Source organism: Tachyglossus aculeatus, chromosome 2, assembly GCF_015852505.1.
Source record: "Tachyglossus aculeatus isolate mTacAcu1 chromosome 2, mTacAcu1.pri, whole genome shotgun sequence".
Taxonomy (NCBI): domain Eukaryota; kingdom Metazoa; phylum Chordata; class Mammalia; order Monotremata; family Tachyglossidae; genus Tachyglossus; species Tachyglossus aculeatus.
Genome location: NC_052067.1, coordinates 55,183,434 through 55,202,302, shown reverse-complemented (window position 1 = coordinate 55,202,302; position 18,869 = coordinate 55,183,434). Strand labels below are relative to the sequence as shown.

The 18,869-nt window shown below is 44.7% G+C and overlaps 1 protein-coding gene across 1 annotated transcript in view; it reads right to left on the bottom strand.

Annotated features, from left to right (window-relative positions):
- The window catches only part of SLC22A3 (solute carrier family 22 member 3), a 116,964-nt gene that overhangs the window by 39,110 nt on the left and 58,985 nt on the right, over positions 1–18,869 (bottom strand). Inside the window, exons 2-3 of the mRNA XM_038769981.1 lie at positions 9,501–9,604; positions 6,450–6,604 (exon numbers count right to left, since the gene is read on the bottom strand). Coding sequence (XP_038625909.1) covers positions 6,450–6,604; positions 9,501–9,604 — 259 coding nt within the window. The remainder of the gene's footprint in view (positions 1–6,449; positions 6,605–9,500; positions 9,605–18,869) is intronic.

Below are 18,869 nucleotides of genomic sequence, written 5' to 3'. Positions count from 1 at the left end.
TACCTTGTAAGCTTCAGTAACTTTTTAATGGTACTTGTTAAGTGTTTACTACGTGTCAGGCACTGTACCAAGTGCTGAGGTGTTGAGAAGATAATTAGGTTGGACACAGCCCCTGTCTCACAGGAGGTTCACGATCTAAATCCCCATTTTACAGGTGAGGTAACTGCGGCACAGAGCAGTTAAGTGACCCACCCAAGGTCACACAGCAGACACGTGGCAGAGCCAGGACTAGAACCCTGGACCTTCTGATTCCCAGGCCTGAGTTCTATCCACTAGGGTATGCTGCTTTTCCAACAATTTTCCACATTCACTTCCCTGGTGCAAACGTAGTACTATCATATTGTCTTAGGTTGACCATAAAACATCCTGGTTTAACCAGGACAGTCATTTATATTTGTAGGCTCTCCTGGGTAATTTTAGAAAAATAGTCAAGCATCCCAGGATCGGGAACTTCATTAAACTGGGCTGTCCACTTGGTTCTGACCACAGGCTGCCTTCTCTCACTTCAAATTTTTGCCCTTTCGAGTCCAGGATGATGTGCTTAGGGAATTCTCTGTTTAGGACCACAGCCTTTTTGGGATTTTAATATGGCTGACCAGGAATATCATCATTTTGTACCCCTCCTCTCTCCCCTGGCCCCCACTTTCACGGTTGCCAAGAGGAAGGGGAATCACAAAGGCTGTGTGTCCTGATTTCCCAATTTTCAACAAAAATAATACCCTTTTTATGATTATCGTGGTCTTTACTAAGCATTAACTTTTGTGCCAAGCACTGGGGCAGATAACTACACCAGATAAATGATAATGAGATCAGATCATCATTGCCTTACTTGGAGTTCACAGTCTTGAAACGTAAGGAGAGCAGGTGTTTTATCACTATAGAACAGATGAAGAAATGAAGGCACAGAGCGTTAAAGTGACTTGTCCAAGGTCACCAAACAGGTTTCCTAATCCTTGCTCTGCCACGTGTCTGCTGTGTGACCTCGGGTAAGTCAATTCCCTTCTCTCTGCCTCAGTTACCTCAACTGTAAAATGGGGATTATGACTGTGAGCCCCACTGGGGACAGGGACTGTGTCCAATCCTATTACCTTGTAACCACCCCAGGGTTTAGAACAGTGTTTGGCGCATAGTAAGCAAATGCCATAATCATATGGGACAGGGATGGTGATCAAACCTATCATGTATCAATCCAAGTGTTTAGCACATTGCATAGAACAAATTAAGCTCCTAACACAACGATCATTATTATTATCATTAACTTACAACACTGTCCAAATTCCGATTGTTATTTCCTGGCTCATAAAATCACACTGAACTCAGCACAGTTATGAAGTTTTAATATATCAAGATAAACAAAACACGTACCTAACAGTACCTCCAGTCTAAGTATAACTACAATGAAATGTCCAGAATCATTTTCATCCCCATTCCACGATATCATCTTGAAGAATTACTGTCCATATGAATTTGGAAATACCTGTTTTCGAAGACCTACCTTCTCATCCTTGCTTTTACCGTCCTAAAAGGAATTTGTATTTCTTTCACTTCCCTCTAGACTGTAAACTTCTTGTGGGCGGGTAATGTGTTCTATTGTACTCTCCCAAGCACTTAGTAAAGTGCTCTGCACCGCAGCGTGGCTTAGCGGAAAGAGCACGAGCTTGGGAGTCAGAGGTTGTGGGTTCTAATCCTGGCTCTGCCACTTGTCTGCTGTGTGACCTCGGGCAAGTCGCTTCAGTTCTCCGTGCCTCAGTTGCCTCATTTGTAAAATGGGGATGAAGACCGTGAGCCCCACATGGGACAACCTGATGACGTTGTATCTCGCCCAGCGCTTAGAACAGTGCTTGGCACATAGTAAGCACTTAGTTAGCGCAGAGAAGCAGCGTGGCTCAGTGGAAAGAGCCCGGGCTTTGGAGTCAGACATCAAGGGTTCGATTCCCGACTCCACCACAAGTCTGCTGTGTGACTTTGGGCAAGTCACTTCACTTCTCTGAGCCTCAGTTCCCTCATCTGAAAAAATGGGGATTAAGACTGTGAGCCCCACGCGGGACAACTTGATCACATCGTATCCCCCCCAGCGCTTAGAACAGTGCTTTGCACATAGTAAGCGCTTAACAAATGCCATCATTATTATTATTAAATACCATTATTACTATTATTATAAATATGACTGACTGCCTGGAATTTTTGCCAGGTAGGCATATATAAAGGAGATTTGAGCCACCCTACTTTGTCTTGGAAACCATGGTTCCCCAAGCACAGTTTTGAATGTCCACACCTACTACTCCATACGCTATTTTGGCTCCCGTGGCATACAGCTTTGAGACCACACCATCCTCCTTGGAGATCCAGCAGGCTCCCACCTGCCATTTCCCATCACTGACACTCTGGCTCGCGCCCCGGGGCATTTCCACTTGTCGGATCAGGTGGATGCCCAGGGTTTAAATGCCTCAGGCTCACCGTTGCTTTGGACTGAGGTGCGAATTGCTTAAGGTGCCATTTGATTGGATTAAAGGCCTGCCTGGGCCCCCTGTCTTTTCTCCCTCCACCCAGTTGAAGGGGTTGATTTACGACCCCCTAACGCTAGCCTCCACCTCCGATTCGACTGGAATATTTGCCTATCATACGACGCAACTGGAATATTTGCCAATCATGTGACGCAATCAGACGCAAGATGGATGGGAGCCTGGGGATCAGGGCAATTTCCATGATTAACACATGTACGCCTTCCCCGCTTTACCAGACAGTGGAAAGGAGAGGGGAGGTGAAAGGTCTGCTTAGGTGGGAAGGGTCTCTGGAGTGGAGGATCAAGGTTTTGGTGTAATCATAATAACAGCAGCGCGGCTCAGTGGAAAGAGCCCGGGCTTTGGAGTCAGAGGTCATGAGTTCAAATCCCGGCTCCACCAACTGTCAGCTGTGTGACTTTGAGCAAGTCACTTAACTTCTCTGGGCCTCAGTTCCCTCATCTGTAAAATGGGGATGAAGACTGTGAGCCCCCCGTGGGACAAACTGATCACCTTGGAATCTCCCCAGCAGTGCTTTGCACATAGTAAGAGCTTAATAAATGCCATCATTGTTATTATTATTTGTTAAGCGCTTACTATGTACCGAGCGCTGTTCAAAGCACTGGGATAGATACAAGATAATCAAGTTGTCTCACGTGGGGCTGACAGTCTTAATCCCCATTTTACAGATGAGGTAACTGAGGCCCAGAGAAGTTAAGTGGCTTGCCCAAGGTTACACAGAAGACAAATGGAGGAGCCAGGATTAGAACCCACGTCCTCTGACTCCCAAGTCCATGCTCTTTCTTCTAATAATAATAATTATTATTATTATGGTATTTGTTAAACATTTAATCTGTGCCAGGCACTGTACTAAGCACGGGATGGGTACAAGCAAATTGGGTTGGACATAGTCCCTGTCCCTTGTGGGGTTCACAGTCTCAATCCCCATTTTACAGATGAGGTTACTGAGGCACAGAGAAGTAAAATGACTTGCCCAAGGTCACTCAGCAGACAAGTGGCAGAGCCAGGAGAGCACAGGCCTGGGAGTCTAATCTCCACTCTGATTTGCTTATATCCAACCCCAGCGCTTAGTATAGTGCCTGGCACATTGGGCTCAACAAATGCCACAATTATTATTATTATTTCATTTAGTAAGCACTTACTATGTGCCAAACACTGTACTAAACACTGGGATAGACATAAGCTAATCAGGACGGACATGGCCCGTCCCACACGGGGCTCACAACCTTAATCTCCATTTTACAGATGAGCTAACCGAGGCACAGAGAAGTGAAGTGTCTTGACCAAGGTCACACAGCAGACAAGTGACAGAACCGGGATTCATTCATTCAATCGTATTTATTGAGCGCTTACTGTGTGCAGAGCACTGTACTAAGCGCTTGGGAAGAACAAGTTGGCAACATTATAGAGATGGTCCCTACCCAACAGCGGGCTCACAGTCTAGAAGGGGGAGACAGACAACAAAACAAAACATAAACAAAATAAAATAAATAGAATATGTACAAATAAAATAAATAAATAAATTTAGATTTAGATTAGATTTAGATTAAATTTAGATTAGAACCCAGGTCCTTCTAACTCCCAGGCCTATGTTCTCTCCATTAGGCCATGGTTTGCGGAAGAAGCGAGGAAATACCCCTCCTTCCTGGTACTCCCTGCAAATACCATTCTGCTCTCTCCAGCTGCCATTAAGACCCTAAGGCAGTGATTCCCATTTCCCCCGCCCAATTTCTCCCAATTTTTTTGCCTCGCCCTTAATAATGACCAAGCAAAAAGTGACTGAGCAGTTGGTGATGAGGACCAGTACAGTTAACTTATCTGACAGAGAAATCCTCATCACTTTTTTTCTAGACAAATCTGCACTTGCCCTACAAAAACAAGCTGAAAGGATTCAAGTTGAGCAAAAACGAATGATACTGTTTTATATTTCATACTTCTCAAGCTGAGTAGCAGCACAGCATGCATGTTTCTGACCATCCCAAACATGGACAAACTTTACCAGTTGGGACTGAATTCTGGCATCCTAATCCCATTTGACCCCTAAGCCTTTAGTCTTAGCAACCACGGTTTGTTTGTTTTTTGCCAACTGCAACGTTCAGCATTCTTAACTCAGAGATCAGTCCATAGGCTTATATTTGCCAACTTAATAAGAAAAACACACTGTGATCCCGCCTGCAAGGTACTGACTTTCTTCCCAAGTAAACTTCTCCACAGAAACTTCTGTTTTCAGCCATGACTAGCTCCGTGGTCAACTTGAGGAGCAGCGAGGCTTTAGTGGAGAGAGGAAAGGACTGAGAGTCAGAAGGACCTGGGCTCTAATCCCGGCTCTGTCCCATGCCTGCTGCATGATCTCGGCAAGTCACTTAACATTCTGTGCCTCAGTTGCCTCATCTGTAAAATGAGGATAAGACTGAGCCGTGTGGGACACGGACCGTGACCAACGTGATTAAATTTTATCTAACCCCAGTGCTTGGAACAGCGCTTGGCACATAGTAAGCGCTTAACAAGTCCCGTTATTATTGTCGCTTAGTTCCTAACTCCCACTTGGGTTGCCCGGCTTGATTCGACACAGCTCTTCCCCAGAAGGTCACCCATCAGAAGCTTCATCTTACTCAAGCTGCCCCGGGGCACCCCAATTCCAGCAGGCCAACCGGATCAAGGGAGGCCATTTCTGGCTTTCTGTGGCTCCATCCCCTGCCATTATTCCACAGGACACTATTGCGTGGCAGGGGATGAGGTCTGAGGGATCCCTAGGGTGGAAGGCGAGATTAGAATAACCCAATTTACTAGATTATGCTGCTGCCCCAGCCATTCGGGAAAGACACACAAAGGATCCTAGTTCAAAGTGGGCAGGGAACGTGCCGACCGACTCTGTTATATTGTACTCTCCTAAGGGCTCTGAACACAGTAAATGCTCAATAAATACCACTGACTGACTGAGATAACACAGATAACTACCATGTTCCCCTTGAGCCCAACTTAGGTTTGGCTAGACAGCTTAATTCCTTGAAAAAATGCCAACTCCTCTTTCACTGGATTGAAAATTCATTCATTCACTCATTCATTCAGTCGTATTTATTGAGCACTTACTGTGTGCAGAGCACTGTACTAAGTGCTTGGGAAGTCCAAGTGGGAAAATTCAAGGCCCTACTGAGAGCTCACCTCCTCCAGGAGGCCTTCCCAGACTGGGCCCCTTCCTTCCTCTCCCCCTCGTCCCCCTCTCCATTCCCCCATCTTACCTCCTTCCCTTCCCCACAGCACCTGTATATATGTATATATGTTTGTACATATTTATTACTCTATTTATTTATTTATTTATTTTACCTGTACATATCTATTCTATTTTATTTTGTAGTATGTTTGGTTTTGTCTACCCCTTTTAGACTGTGAGCCTACTGTTGGGTAGGGACTCTCTCTATATGTTGCCAATTTATACTTCCCAAGCGCTCAGTACAGTGCTCTGCACACAGTAAGCGCTCAATAAACATGATCGATGATGATAATGATGATGATGAAAATGAGGCCAATATCCCAGAAGCCATATTAGCCAAATCAGCTACATGGCTGAAGCTTTTCCATGTGTCTTTTTTCAAACTGCCATATGATTTCCCTGTTATAGGAACAACCTATATATAAGGTTGATTTTCTGTCCAGTAAAACCCCACGTAATGAAAAACTCTTTGTCGAGACCTGAGTTTGGCTCTTAAGCAAAACGATTACTGTCAGCCACTCTAGCCCTATGTCCTGCTATGTAGTAGGATGACAGAGAAACTCAGAGCATGCTCTCAGTGGATCTCGCAGAAAGGATATTGCAAATTCAGAGGAACTCTTGTTTGATTGGGAAGAACTTTCCGTTCTGTCAGGGGTTTCCTCACCACTCCCGCCCCTTCCATCCAACGGGGAAGATTAGAAAATTGAACTTCTTACCAATCACGTAGCTTGTCATCCATGTTCCCTTTCCAAATACACCTTGTATGAAGCGGAAGACCACAAACACGGTAAAGTTTGGTGCAAATGCCACAACCAAACCACTTACTCCAACACCAAAGCAGGATATTAGATAAACGATTATTCTGCCATACCTTTACAAAGAGAGAGATCATTTCAAAATGTTCTGTGGAAGAGGGGAATATACACATAACATTACAGTTTCCTAAAATAGACATAAGCTTACACAAATAAGTCCTTCTGGAAATATGAAATGAATTGCCATAACAAATAAACACACTGGAACTTAGCATAGTTTTTCCTGTTCTTCTCTTTTCATGTTGTTTTTCTGCTTTCTTTCTTTTCACCTTTCTTCAGGTGTCAGTCACCAATCCTGTCCCTGTTAAACCCTGGTGTGTTTGGGGAACTGTGTCTAATTCTCATCCATGTACTTTTCCCCAGCTCAGTACAGTGGTTTGCACACAATAGGCACTTGATAAAAACTACCACTGATCATTTTGTTTCTCAGTTGTAAGCTGAAAGTTAAGACTGTTTAAGCCAAGTGTTTCATGGTCCTCAGTTCTAATTCTCTAAGCAAAGAAAATCAAGCTAATTAAAAGCTACTTAGACAAAGAAATAAACAAGGTAAAATGTCCTGTTGCAAATTATTTGGTTGATGGAAGGATTAAGCTAATGCTAATTAGCTACACTTTTGACTCACTGCTCTGTATGGTGGATGGACTTTGCAAATAGATTTCCTTTCTAATCACTGTCATTGGCTACTTGGCAATTTTCACTGTGTGACTGATAGCAGCAGCCAGGCTGGGCGGCAGTTTTGCTAAATCGTTCCAGGAAGATGGCCGGAATATATTTTGGGGTTATGTGAACATTTAGGAAGAATAGCAACAGAACTCTCCACACCGCTGGTCGGAGCCTGGCTCACCGGGACAAGATGTGTGATGGGCCCATTTCCTAAGGATCACGGGAGTCTAACAAAATCGTCACTCAGCAAGTCACAGCTGAGTCCATAACGGTGGGGCCTCTAGGACTCATTGTTTATAATAGCGTCAGCTCAGGTTAATAGGATTGTTTTTTTCCTCCCTGGTTTCAATAGCCCAAGCACTCTAGCTGCTCAGCTGATGGCTTTGGCAGAGCATCTGATTACTGTTGGCAGTCTATCGGGTCTTTGGCAGAACAGAGAGCCGGCAGAAGGATAAGGGAATTGAGAAGCTGCCAGTTCAGGCAAGGAGCCATTTTCTTGCTTCACACCCCTTCTTTTTTTCCCCTTCCTCTCGCGGCCCTCTCCTACCCTTAATCGTTCGCTTGGAGCAACGGAGTGGGTGACACTAGGGCATTCTTTCAAAAGGACTTCTTTTAGGCCTTTGAGAGATGCCAGACGCAATTAGAGTTAAAGGGAATGATGGTTGACAATTAGTACGAATCGAAATTATAAGAAACAGACAGGCCCTGTGTGAACTGAAATAGCATGTCCTAGTGGAAAGCGCATGCATCTGGGAGTCAGAGGTGCTGGGAACCAATCCTGGCCCTGTCACTTACCTGTTGTGTGATCTTGGGTAAGTCAGTTAACTTCACTGTGCCTCAGTTTCCTCATCTCCAAAATGGGGATTCAATATCTTGGACAGTGAGCCCCAAGTGGGACCTGATTATCTTGTATTTACCCCAGCGCTTAGTACAGTGCTGGTCATATAGAAGGCACTTAAATACCACGATTATCATTACTATTCCTTTTATTACCTGATTATCCTGTATATCCCCCAGCATTTAGAACAGTGCTTGGCCAATGGTAATCCCTTAACAAATATCACAATTATTATCACCATCATCATCACCATTATTATTATAAAAGCTTTGTTAGGAAATTTGAAATAAATCACAGAAAAGCAAAATCTGCCTCACTGAACTAACCTTTCTCCTGGTACTTCAAGATGTAGTTATTACTGCCCAGAACAGGCAATACAGGAGAAAAGAGTTGATTGTAATGTACACTGAAACAAATGAACTGACATTTAAGTTTATTTAACTTGAATGTGGATTCAAATTCCATAAAAGAGATTGGCAGCCTGAAGTGCCCTGCTAATTATCTTGTTTTGTACTCTCCCAAGTGCTTAGAACAGTGCTCTGCACATAATAAGCACTCAATAAATACCACTGATGGATTGAAAGGTTGATTTTTTTCTAGTACAATGATTACAAAGCCAACAAAGTTGCTTTCCATCTACTTCTTTCAGTTCACTGGTTTACATAGCTTGACTTCTGACATTCAAAGCTTTTCATGGAATCTGTGCTTAGGCACAAAGCCCTGGAGATTTGGGGAGGAATCTTGTTGTGATCAGTTGTCCGGTCTCAACAGAACCAGGTTCGGTTAGCTTGGGGAAGACAAGCTTCTTGGATTACAAACCTTAAAGGGAAAAAGCCTCAGACTCAGTAGTGAGAGAAGCAGTACGGTCTAGTAGATAAAGCATGGGCCTGAGAATCAGAAGGACCTGGATTCTAACACCAGTTCCACCATTTATCTGCCGTGTGACCTTGGGCAAGTCTCTTCATTTCTCTGGGCCTCAGTTATCTCATCTGCACAATGGGGATTAGTGCTGTGAGTCCCATGTGGGACATGGACTGGGTCCAACCTGCTGACCTTGTGCCTGGCACATAGTAAGTGCTGAGCAAATTCCATAAATAAAAACAATAACAATAATATGTTCTTGGGGAAATAGGAAGTCTTATTTTGGAGAGAAGTAAGTTGAGGCACCCTCCTTAAAGGTCGAAATCAGCCACGATTACTTAAGGAATTTGTTAAGTGCTTACTATGTGTTCAGCACTGTAGGTACAGACAAATTAGTTCGGACACAGTCCCTATCCCACATTGGGCTCACAATCTAAGTAGGAAGGAGAATAGATTTGGACTTCCCAGTTCACACATAAAGAAACCAAAGCATTTTTCTCTAACCTCAAATGAAATGATTTCATCTCTTTAATTTCATTCATTTCTTATGTTTTGATTGAATGACTTAAAATTGTCTCAGGCCCACTTACCTATCTGCTGCGTAGCCTAGAGTAAAAGCGCCAACCAGAAACCCCAGATTCAAGATGGCTTGTGTGAAGTCTAACAACCAGGCATTGAAGCACACAAGATGGAACTGTGAAAACAAGCAAGATGCATAATCAGACAGAAACACGAAACATCAACTCTAGAAAAACTCCATCCCTTCCTCTATCATCATATCATCATCAATGGTATTTATTGAGCACTTAAATATTTTCAGAGCGCTGTACTAAGTGCTTAGGGGGGGTACCATTCATCAACTAGGTGAAGCCGAATAAAGGTTTCCAAAGAGGGGCTTCTATTAGGGGCACATCATTTTAAAGTGCTTTATTCCAGTGCACACTGGAGAAGCAGCATAGACTAGTGGAAGGAGCAAGGGCCTGGAAGTTAGAGGACCTGCCAGTTGTCTGCTGTGTGATCTTGGGCAAGTCACTTCACTTCTCTGTGCCTTAGTTTCCTCAACTGTAAAATGGGAATTAAATGCCTGTTCTCCCCCCTATCAAGACCGTGGGCCCCATAAGGGACAGGAACTGTGCCCAATCGTATTAACTTGTAGCTACTCCAGCGCTTCGAACTGTGATTGACACAGTAAGCAAGTCGTTAACAAATGTAGTAATAATAATAATAATAATAATAGTAATAATAATAATATTAGGGGCTGCACAGTTTGACGATTTAGGTGGCTCGACATTTGATCTTGAATCCGGACACAGTCCTGAAATTAGGATCATCCAACAGCATGACACAGAAACCAGGGAGCTGAAAAAAAAATCTCAGAAAAGGGCAACTGCAGCAGCAGAAAAAACTTGATGTTTTGTTAAGGAAAAACCAGGTGTTGGATATTGTCTGGCCAGCACATCTCGTAGAACTGCCTTCAGTGAGTCAAGCAAGCAGACTGGCATCTGGTGTCCCTAAACCTAACTTTTATTAATAATAAATAATAATAATAATAATATTGGTGACCACTTACTATGTGCCAAGCACTGTACTAAGCACTGGGGTAGAAACAAGATCATCAGGTTCCACATGGGGTTCACATTGTAAGTAGGAGGGAGAACAAGTCTCCCTCCTACTGAATCTCCATTTCACAGTTGGGAGAAAATGAGGCACAGAAAAGTGAAGTGACTTGCCCAGGATCACACAGCAGACAAGTGGCAGAGCCAGGATTGGAACCCAAGTCCTTCCGACTCCTAGGCACATACTCTATCCACTAGGTCACGCTGCTTCAGTGATGCCTGGCACCTCCAGAGAGATCTCTGAGGTAACTCTGGGGTCTCCCTGATGTCGAGAATATTCTCAGGGAAGAGACTGATGCCAGGACCATGTTGGAGTCTGATCCACTTGGAAGGGGGGCCCTGAGCACCTCTGGGAACCCGTTAGCCCCCCGAGCCCGAATCTCTCCGACACATCCTGTGGAATGAGGTTGTACGTGCTTGAAGGAGACTTCCCTGCTACACTGTTGACTCTTCAACCTTCACGACATCGCTAAAATCTGTCCTCTCCTCTACATCCCAACTGCTACCCTGTTAATCCCTCTAGACAGTAAGCTCATCATGAGCTGGGAACATGTCTACCAACTCTGTTACATTATTCTCTCCAAAGCGCACAGCGCTCTGCACACAGTAAATGCTCTATAAATACCACTGATTAACTGATTGCTGCTTTCCTGAGCAGTCAGTCCTATTTATTGAGTGCTTACTGTGTGCAGAGCGCTGTAATAATAATTACTATTATGGTTTTTGTTAAGCGCCAAGCACTGTTCCAAGCGCTGAGGTAGATACAAGGTAATCAGGTTGTCCCACATGGGGAGTCACAGTCTTAATCCCCATTTTCTAGATGAGTTAACTGAGGTCCAGAGAAGTTAAGTGGCTTGCCCGAGATCACACGGCAGACAAGTGGCAGAGCCGGGATTAGAACCCACGTCCTCGGACTCCCAAGCCCGGGCTTTTTCCACCAAGCCACGCTGCGTCTAAGCGTGTGGGAGAGTACGACGGAACCATTCCAGCCCAGTCTGGTGTAGAGTCCCACACCAGGCAGGGAAGTGGCTGGGACGGGGAAGGAGGGGAGATGCAGTTGACAGGCTACTGACGGTGGGCCGGATCTCAGCTGGGGTTTAGATTGTGAGACTGCTGACATCTCCTTGAGGCCAGGGTTCGTGTCACCAACAGTACTGTACTCTCCCGAGGATCATCAATCGTATTTATTGAGCGCTTACTATGTGCAGAGCACTGTACTAAGCGCTTGGGAAGTACAAATTGGCAACATATAGAGACAGTCCCTACCCGGATGCAGTGTAGTGATCCACCCAAAGTAAGTGCTCAATAAATATCACCGATTGACCAACGGAGTTTGCTCTGCATGGTCCCCTGTGCGGCCTGCTACTTTATTCAAGCTGGCACTTGAATAAAGTGTGCGGTGTGGGGTGAAATCTATAGGGATCTGTGCAGCCTGCTACATCCCTATAGATTTCGCCCCACACCGCACACCTTATTCAAGTGCCAGCTTTCTCTCTGAATCCTGTCTCTGACCCCTTTCCCTGTCCTCGCCCTCACCTGGAACGCCCTCCCCCTCCATATAAGCCAGATCACCACTCTCCCCACCTTCAAAGCCTTATCAAGATCCCATCTCCTCCAAGAAGCCTACTCTGAATAATTCCTCTTTTTCTCTACTCCCTCTCCCTTCTGTGTCGTCTGTGCACTTGGTTCCATACTCTTTGGGCACTTGGTATTCACTCCACTCTCTTCTCCACAGAGCTTACGTGTATATCCGTAATTTATTTATTTTTATCAATACCTTTCTCCCATTCTGGACTGTAAGCTCGTTTTGGGCAGGGAACGTGTCTGCTAATTCTGTTATATTGTACTCTCCCAAACTTTTACTACAGTGCTCTGCACATGGTAAGTGCTCGATAAATGCCGTTGATTGATTGATGTCTACCATCTCTGTTGTACTGTACTCTCCTAAGTGCTTAGTAAAGTGCTCTGCCCACAGTAAGTGCTAATGCCACTGACTGAACTGATTGAAAGGAAACTTAAGCAGATGCAGGGGAAGCCAAACTGTCAGCTTATCAACTGGACTGCCATGAAGAGTCAAGCTGGATAATGTGTCTGGAAGCAAGAAACACCACAATATAGTTTCACTTCGGAGCTCAGAATCAAACCGGAACAATCTTCTAGACTGTGAGCCCACTGTTGGGTAGGGACTGTCTCTATATGTTGCCAACTTGTCCTTCCCAAGCGCTTAGTACAGTGCTCGGCACACAGTAAGCGCTCAATAAATACGATTGAATGAATGAAAGAATGAATCAAATGCTTTGCATCTCAGACTACAAAGGCCTTTCTGATTTTCAGTGATTCGAAAGCCACTGGATTTTGCGCTGGAGAAGCTTTTATAAATAAATCAAGTTAAAACCAAACTCCACTATTTATCTTATATAAGGTTATGTAATTAACCCTTGTTAAGTCACCCAGGCTTTTTTGAGCCTTTCAAATAAGTTAGAGAAGCAGCATGGCCTAGTAGAAGGAACACTGGCCTAGGAGTCAGGAGGTCCTGGGTTCTAAACCAGCTCTACCACTTGCCTGCTGTGTGATCTTGGGCAAGTAACTTAACTTCTCTGTGACTAGGTTATTTTATCTCTAAAATGAGGATTAAGACTGTGAGCCCAATGTGGAACACGGATTGTGTTCAACCTGATTAGCCTGTACCTACTGCAGAGGTTAGTACAATGCCTGGTACATAGTAAGCACTTAATAAATGCCATTAAAAAATGAATAAAATCATTTTAATAATAGTAATTATGGTATTTGTTAAGCGCTTACTACGTGCCAAGCACTGTTCTAAGCGCTGGGGTAGATACAAGGTAATCAGGTTGTCCCACTTGGGGCTCACAATCTTAATCCCCATTTTACAGGTGAGGTAACTGAGGCACAGAGAAGTTAAGTGGCTTGCCTAAGGTCACACAGCAGAGAAGTGGTGGAGCTGGGATTAGAACCAATGTCCTCTGTCTCCCAAGCCCGTGTTCTTTCCACTGAGCCACGCTACTTCTCTGAGCCCACTGTTGGGTAGGGACCGTCTCTATATATTGCCAACTTGTACTTCCCAAGCGCTTAGTACAGTGCTCTGCACACAATAAGCACTCAATAAATACAATTGAATGAATGAATGAATATAATGTTGGCATTTGTTAATCGCTTACTATGTGCCAAGCACTGTTCTAAGTGCTGGGGGGATACAAGGTGATCAGGTTGTCCCACATAGGGTTCACAGTCTTAATCCCCATTTTCCAGATGAGGGAACTGAGGCCCAGAGAAGTTAAGTGACTTGCCCAAAGTCACACATCTGACAAGTGATGGAGCTGGGATTAGAACCCATGACCTCTGACTCCCAAGCCCACGCTCGTTCCAAGAAAACACAACTAACCACTGGCAAAGTAACATAAAAATGCCTATGGTTTTGTGGCTCAGTGGAAAGAGCCCGGGCTTTGGAGTCAGAGGTCACGGGTTCAAATCCCACCTCTGCCAGCTGTCAGCTGTGTGACTTTGGGCAAGTCACTTCACTTCTCTGGGCCTCAGTTCCCTCATCTTTAAAATGGGGATGAAGACTGTGAGCCCCCTGTGGGACAACCTGATCGCCTTGTAACCTCCCCAGTGCTTAGAACAGTGCTTGGCACATAGTAAGGGCTTAATAAATGCCATCATCATCATTATTATTATTATTATCAAGCTGGCAAAAATCATATTATTTTAAAGGTGCCGTATGAATGCCCCTTTATAATAATATGATTTTTGCCAGCATGGCCAACCATAGGCCTCATGAGTGCCCTGGAGTTAGCTAGAAGAGGGTGTTTCCTTTACCAAGTGATTAACTATTTAACAGCGGCTCGTAACCCAGGTTGGGAAAAATGTCTGCTGTGCACCTTTTCTCAGAACCAATGTTAGGGGAGAATTAGTAGCGAGAGAAACGGGCACTGGGTTTGCGACTCCAAGTGCTCCCGACTGAAGTTCACCACAACTCGCTTTAGACTGTGAGCCCACTGTTGGGTAGGGACTGTCTCTAAATGTTGTCAACTTGTACTTCCCAAGCGCTTAGTACAGTGCTCTGCACACAGTAAGCGCTCAATAAATACGATTGATGAACTTGCTGACCTTAGGCAAATGATTTTGCTCTCCCAATTCTGACTTGAAGGGGACAGGACCTTAGAGATCACAGCCCGGGAGAGGAGAAGCCACGGGCACATCCCACCATGTCGCGAGTGGTGCTGGAACGCTGCTCGGCACAATGAGTCCCAGATCCCATTTGTCTATGGCAAGGCCTCAGGCTTCAGGTACAAGCTCAATAATCTGCCAAAAATCTATCATTCCCATGGGGACTTGAGACCTCAAGTACCCTTCCTAATTCCCACCGCCTCACCACCATGGAGCAGAGGAGGGAAGGAGTTTTCCAGTTCAATACATCTCTATGCCTTGAGGGAAATTCATCTCCCACCCCATCCCTGGGACCCCAAGGAGCAAACTGTGGAGGCAAGATTTTGTGTTTACCAAATTGTCTGTTCTCAAAACAGGCCAGGAGAAATGAGTCTCTCTCCCTTGAGTATCCTGGAAAGGGCCTAAACTTGGGGAAATAACCACCATGGCTAAAACCCTTCAGCTCTCGTCAGGGCTGTGCACGAGGCAGGAGACAATCCTATTTTATTTTTAGGAGACCTTCTGCAGACCTGACACTTTAGCAGACTCAAAACCATCCTGGTCTCTGAGGATGCGAAGGAATGGGAATTCCAAAGGGCACAGAGGATGCGAAGGAATGGGAATTCCAAAGGGCACAGAATTCTTTTCTCTCTCAAATCCACCCAACAAAAATCCTTCCCATCAGGAACACCTCCTCTGTGGAACACTTGCTGACCAGTCCTCATCGCTTACTGTGTGCAGAGCACTGTACTAAGCGCTTGGGAAGTAGGGAAGCAGCGTGGCTCAGCGGAAAGAGCCCGGGCTTTGAAGTCAGAGGTCATCGGTTCAAATCCCGACTCTGCCACTTGTCAGCTGTGTGACTTTGGGCAAGTCACTTCGTTTCTCTGGGCCTCAGTTACCTCCTCTGTAAAATGGGGATTAAGACTGTGAGCCCCACGCGGGACAACATGATCACCTTGTAAATTCCCCAGTGCTTAGAACAGTGCTTTGCACATGGTAAGTGCTTAATAAACGCCATCATTATCATTATTATATTATTATGGTCAACCACCAGCCCATGAACTACACTTAGACCTTAATCTAATTTTTCCTTTCATTCCCACGGTGGGGGTCCACTGTTTTCCCCCTTCTAGACCATGAGCCCGTTGTTGGGTAGGGACCGTCTCTCTATGTTGCCAACTTGTCCTTCCCAAGCGCTTAGTACAGTGCTCTGCACACAGTAAGGGCTCAATAAATACGACTGAATGAATGAATCTCCCCCACTGGAATGTAATCTCCTTGGACACGTCTACCGACTCTGTTACGTTAAGCTCGTTACGGGCCAGGAACTAATTCTAATTCTGTTGTATTGTACTCTCCCAAGTTCTTAGTAGGGACTCTGCACATAAATACCATTGATTGATTGAGGGCAAGAATCATATCTTCTACTCTAGACTGTAGGATTGCTGTGGGCAGGGGATGTGTCTGTTGTACTGTTAATATTGTACTCACCCGAGCAGTTAATACAGTGCTCTGCATACAGTGAACACTCAAAAAATACTACTGATTCACTGATTACGGGCAGAAACCACACCTTCTATTCTTATTTTATGATCTTGAGCACCTATTACAGTTCTCTACACCTAATTGGTGTGCAGTATAGTGCTCTGCAGATAGTAGGTACCCTGCCCAGTGCTCTGCAAACAACAGGCATCCAGCACAGTGTTTTGAACATGGTGTTCAGAGTCTCCAGTGGTTCCCCACACACCTTGGCATCAGCCTGGCTCAGTGGAAAGAGCCCGGGCTTTGGAGTCAGAGGTCGTGGGTTCAAATCGCAGCTCCGCCAATTGTCAGCTGTGTGACTTTGGGCAAGTCACTTCACTTCTCTGTGCCTCATTCCCTGTCCGCAATGAGCTTACAGTAAAGAGCTGGGGGAGAGACAGACAATGATATAAATAAAGAAACGACAGATATATGCATAAGTGCTTTGGGGCTGGGAGGGGGATGAATAAAGAGACCAAGTCACCGTGATGCAGAAAGTTGGGGGAGAAAAGGAAAAGGGGGCTTAGGCAAGGCCCCTCTTGGAGGGAATGTGCCTTCAATAAGGCTTTGAATCGGGGGAGAGTAAATGTCTGTCAGATATAAGGAGGGAGGACATTTCAGGCCAGAGGCCAGATATGGGTGAGAGGTCTGCGGTGAGATAGACGAGATGAAGCTACGGTGAGAAGGCTGTCATTACAGGAGTGAAGTGTGCGGGCTAGGTAGGAGAGCAGTAGGGTGATGTAGGAGGGGGCGAGGTGATTGCTTTCATGCCAATAGTGAGGGGTTTCTGTTTGATGCCAAGGATGATGGCATTTATTAAGCAATTACTATGTGCAAAGCACTTTTCTAAGCGCTGTGGAGGTTACAAGGTGATCGGGTTGTCCCATGGGGGGCTCACAGTCTTAATCCCCATTTTACAGATGAGGTAACTGAGGTACAGAGAAGTTAAGTGACTTGCCCATAGTCACACAGCTGACAAGTGACGGAGCCAGGATTCGAACCCATGACCTCTGACTCCGAAGCCCGTGCTCTTTCCACTGAGCCACGCTGCTTCTCTTGAGCACAATGCTTTACACACAGTAGGAGTTCAATAACTGCTGCTGCTGCTGCCAGTTTTGCAGAGGCTCTGATTCAATGCAGCTGTGACTTTTGGCTGGATTCTCGCCTGAGGTAGTGACAGGCCACAGTGAATGGAGCCAAGAGCAGCTCCACCAATAAAATAATCAATCAGTTGTATTTATTGAGTGCTTACTATATGTAGAGCACTGGACTAAGTGCTAGAGAGCGTACAATATGACAGAATAAGCAGAGTTCCTTTTATCACCATATAAAATGCTACACAATCCAGGCCGGCCTCTACCCCCTAAGAAAGGGCGGGTGGAAGTGCTTTGAAAGCAATCTTCCCTGAACAGACGTCACAAAAGGGATAAGCAATCCATGACTAGAACTAATATTAATCTCAGTCAGTCCACCCAGGTTTGAAAATACAACCTCAATGAACATAACAGCTGCTGGGAGTAATTGATACTTCAATAACTATAGGCCACTGAATGACAAAGGCAATGTTCAGAGCCAACTCGGAACCTACAGCCAGAAGGAATTTCAAAGACATCATCTATTCCTGACAGACCAGAGGAGCCTAGTGCCAGAGGCCTATTGGGTTACACTGAAATAGCTGAGTCTTCCCAGATGGATAATAGGGAATACATCATATTTTAAGACAGCATTTTGCTTTTGCAGAGACATGTGGGCTTGAGAACTGGCTTTGAATTCTGAGGTAACAAAACTATGTTTTTAATTTGAAAAAGGTTACCTTTTTCCCTCTCCCATAAAAAAAAATATCATCTTCCACCTGGCATAAAGTAATTTGGTGACACGGACTGATCAGGGCAAGATTTCTCTCAGAAGAAAAAAGTTATCAGCATTAAGAACAGCTAGAGACCGTAAAGTCTTCAGATTTTCACACTGGACCATCTGGAATCGATAGCCATAAAGTTCTTCCATAAGATTAAAGGCAAATGATTAGCCAAAAGCATGGAATAAGAATAGTCATTGCTTTTAACCCACAGATTACAACCAGACTTTGTGCAATAATTATGTATTTATTTCTACAAATATATGCCATGCTCTAAAATTATCTACTGCCTTAGTTATTAAATTCATTCATTCATTCAGTGGCATTTACTGAGCACTTACTGTGTGCAGAGCACTGTACTCACAATACAGACACATTCCCTGCTCACAACAAGCTTTCCTTTTCATCTTAGTGAAAACATTCACGTGCTCTCTCTTTCTCTCTTACACACACACACTATCTCTCTCAAAGAGAGTTTGTAGCCTAAGTGAATGTCACAACGGAATATTAATTTGTGGAGCTACTATCATTTCAGGGGAACACCTCACTCTTTAGTGGAGAGAACAGAGTGTTAACCCCATAAGGAACATCAGCAATAGATTGCTGGGTACTGTATTATGCTTCTAGTAGAAGCAACTGTATCCTCACTATCAATCAATCAATCGCATTTATTGAGCGCTTACTGTGTGCAGAGCACTGTACTAAGCACTTGGGAAATACAAGTTGGCAACATATAGAGACGTTCCCTACCCAACAGTGGGCTCACAGTCTAGAAGGTCACTAGAAAGTCTTGAATGGCT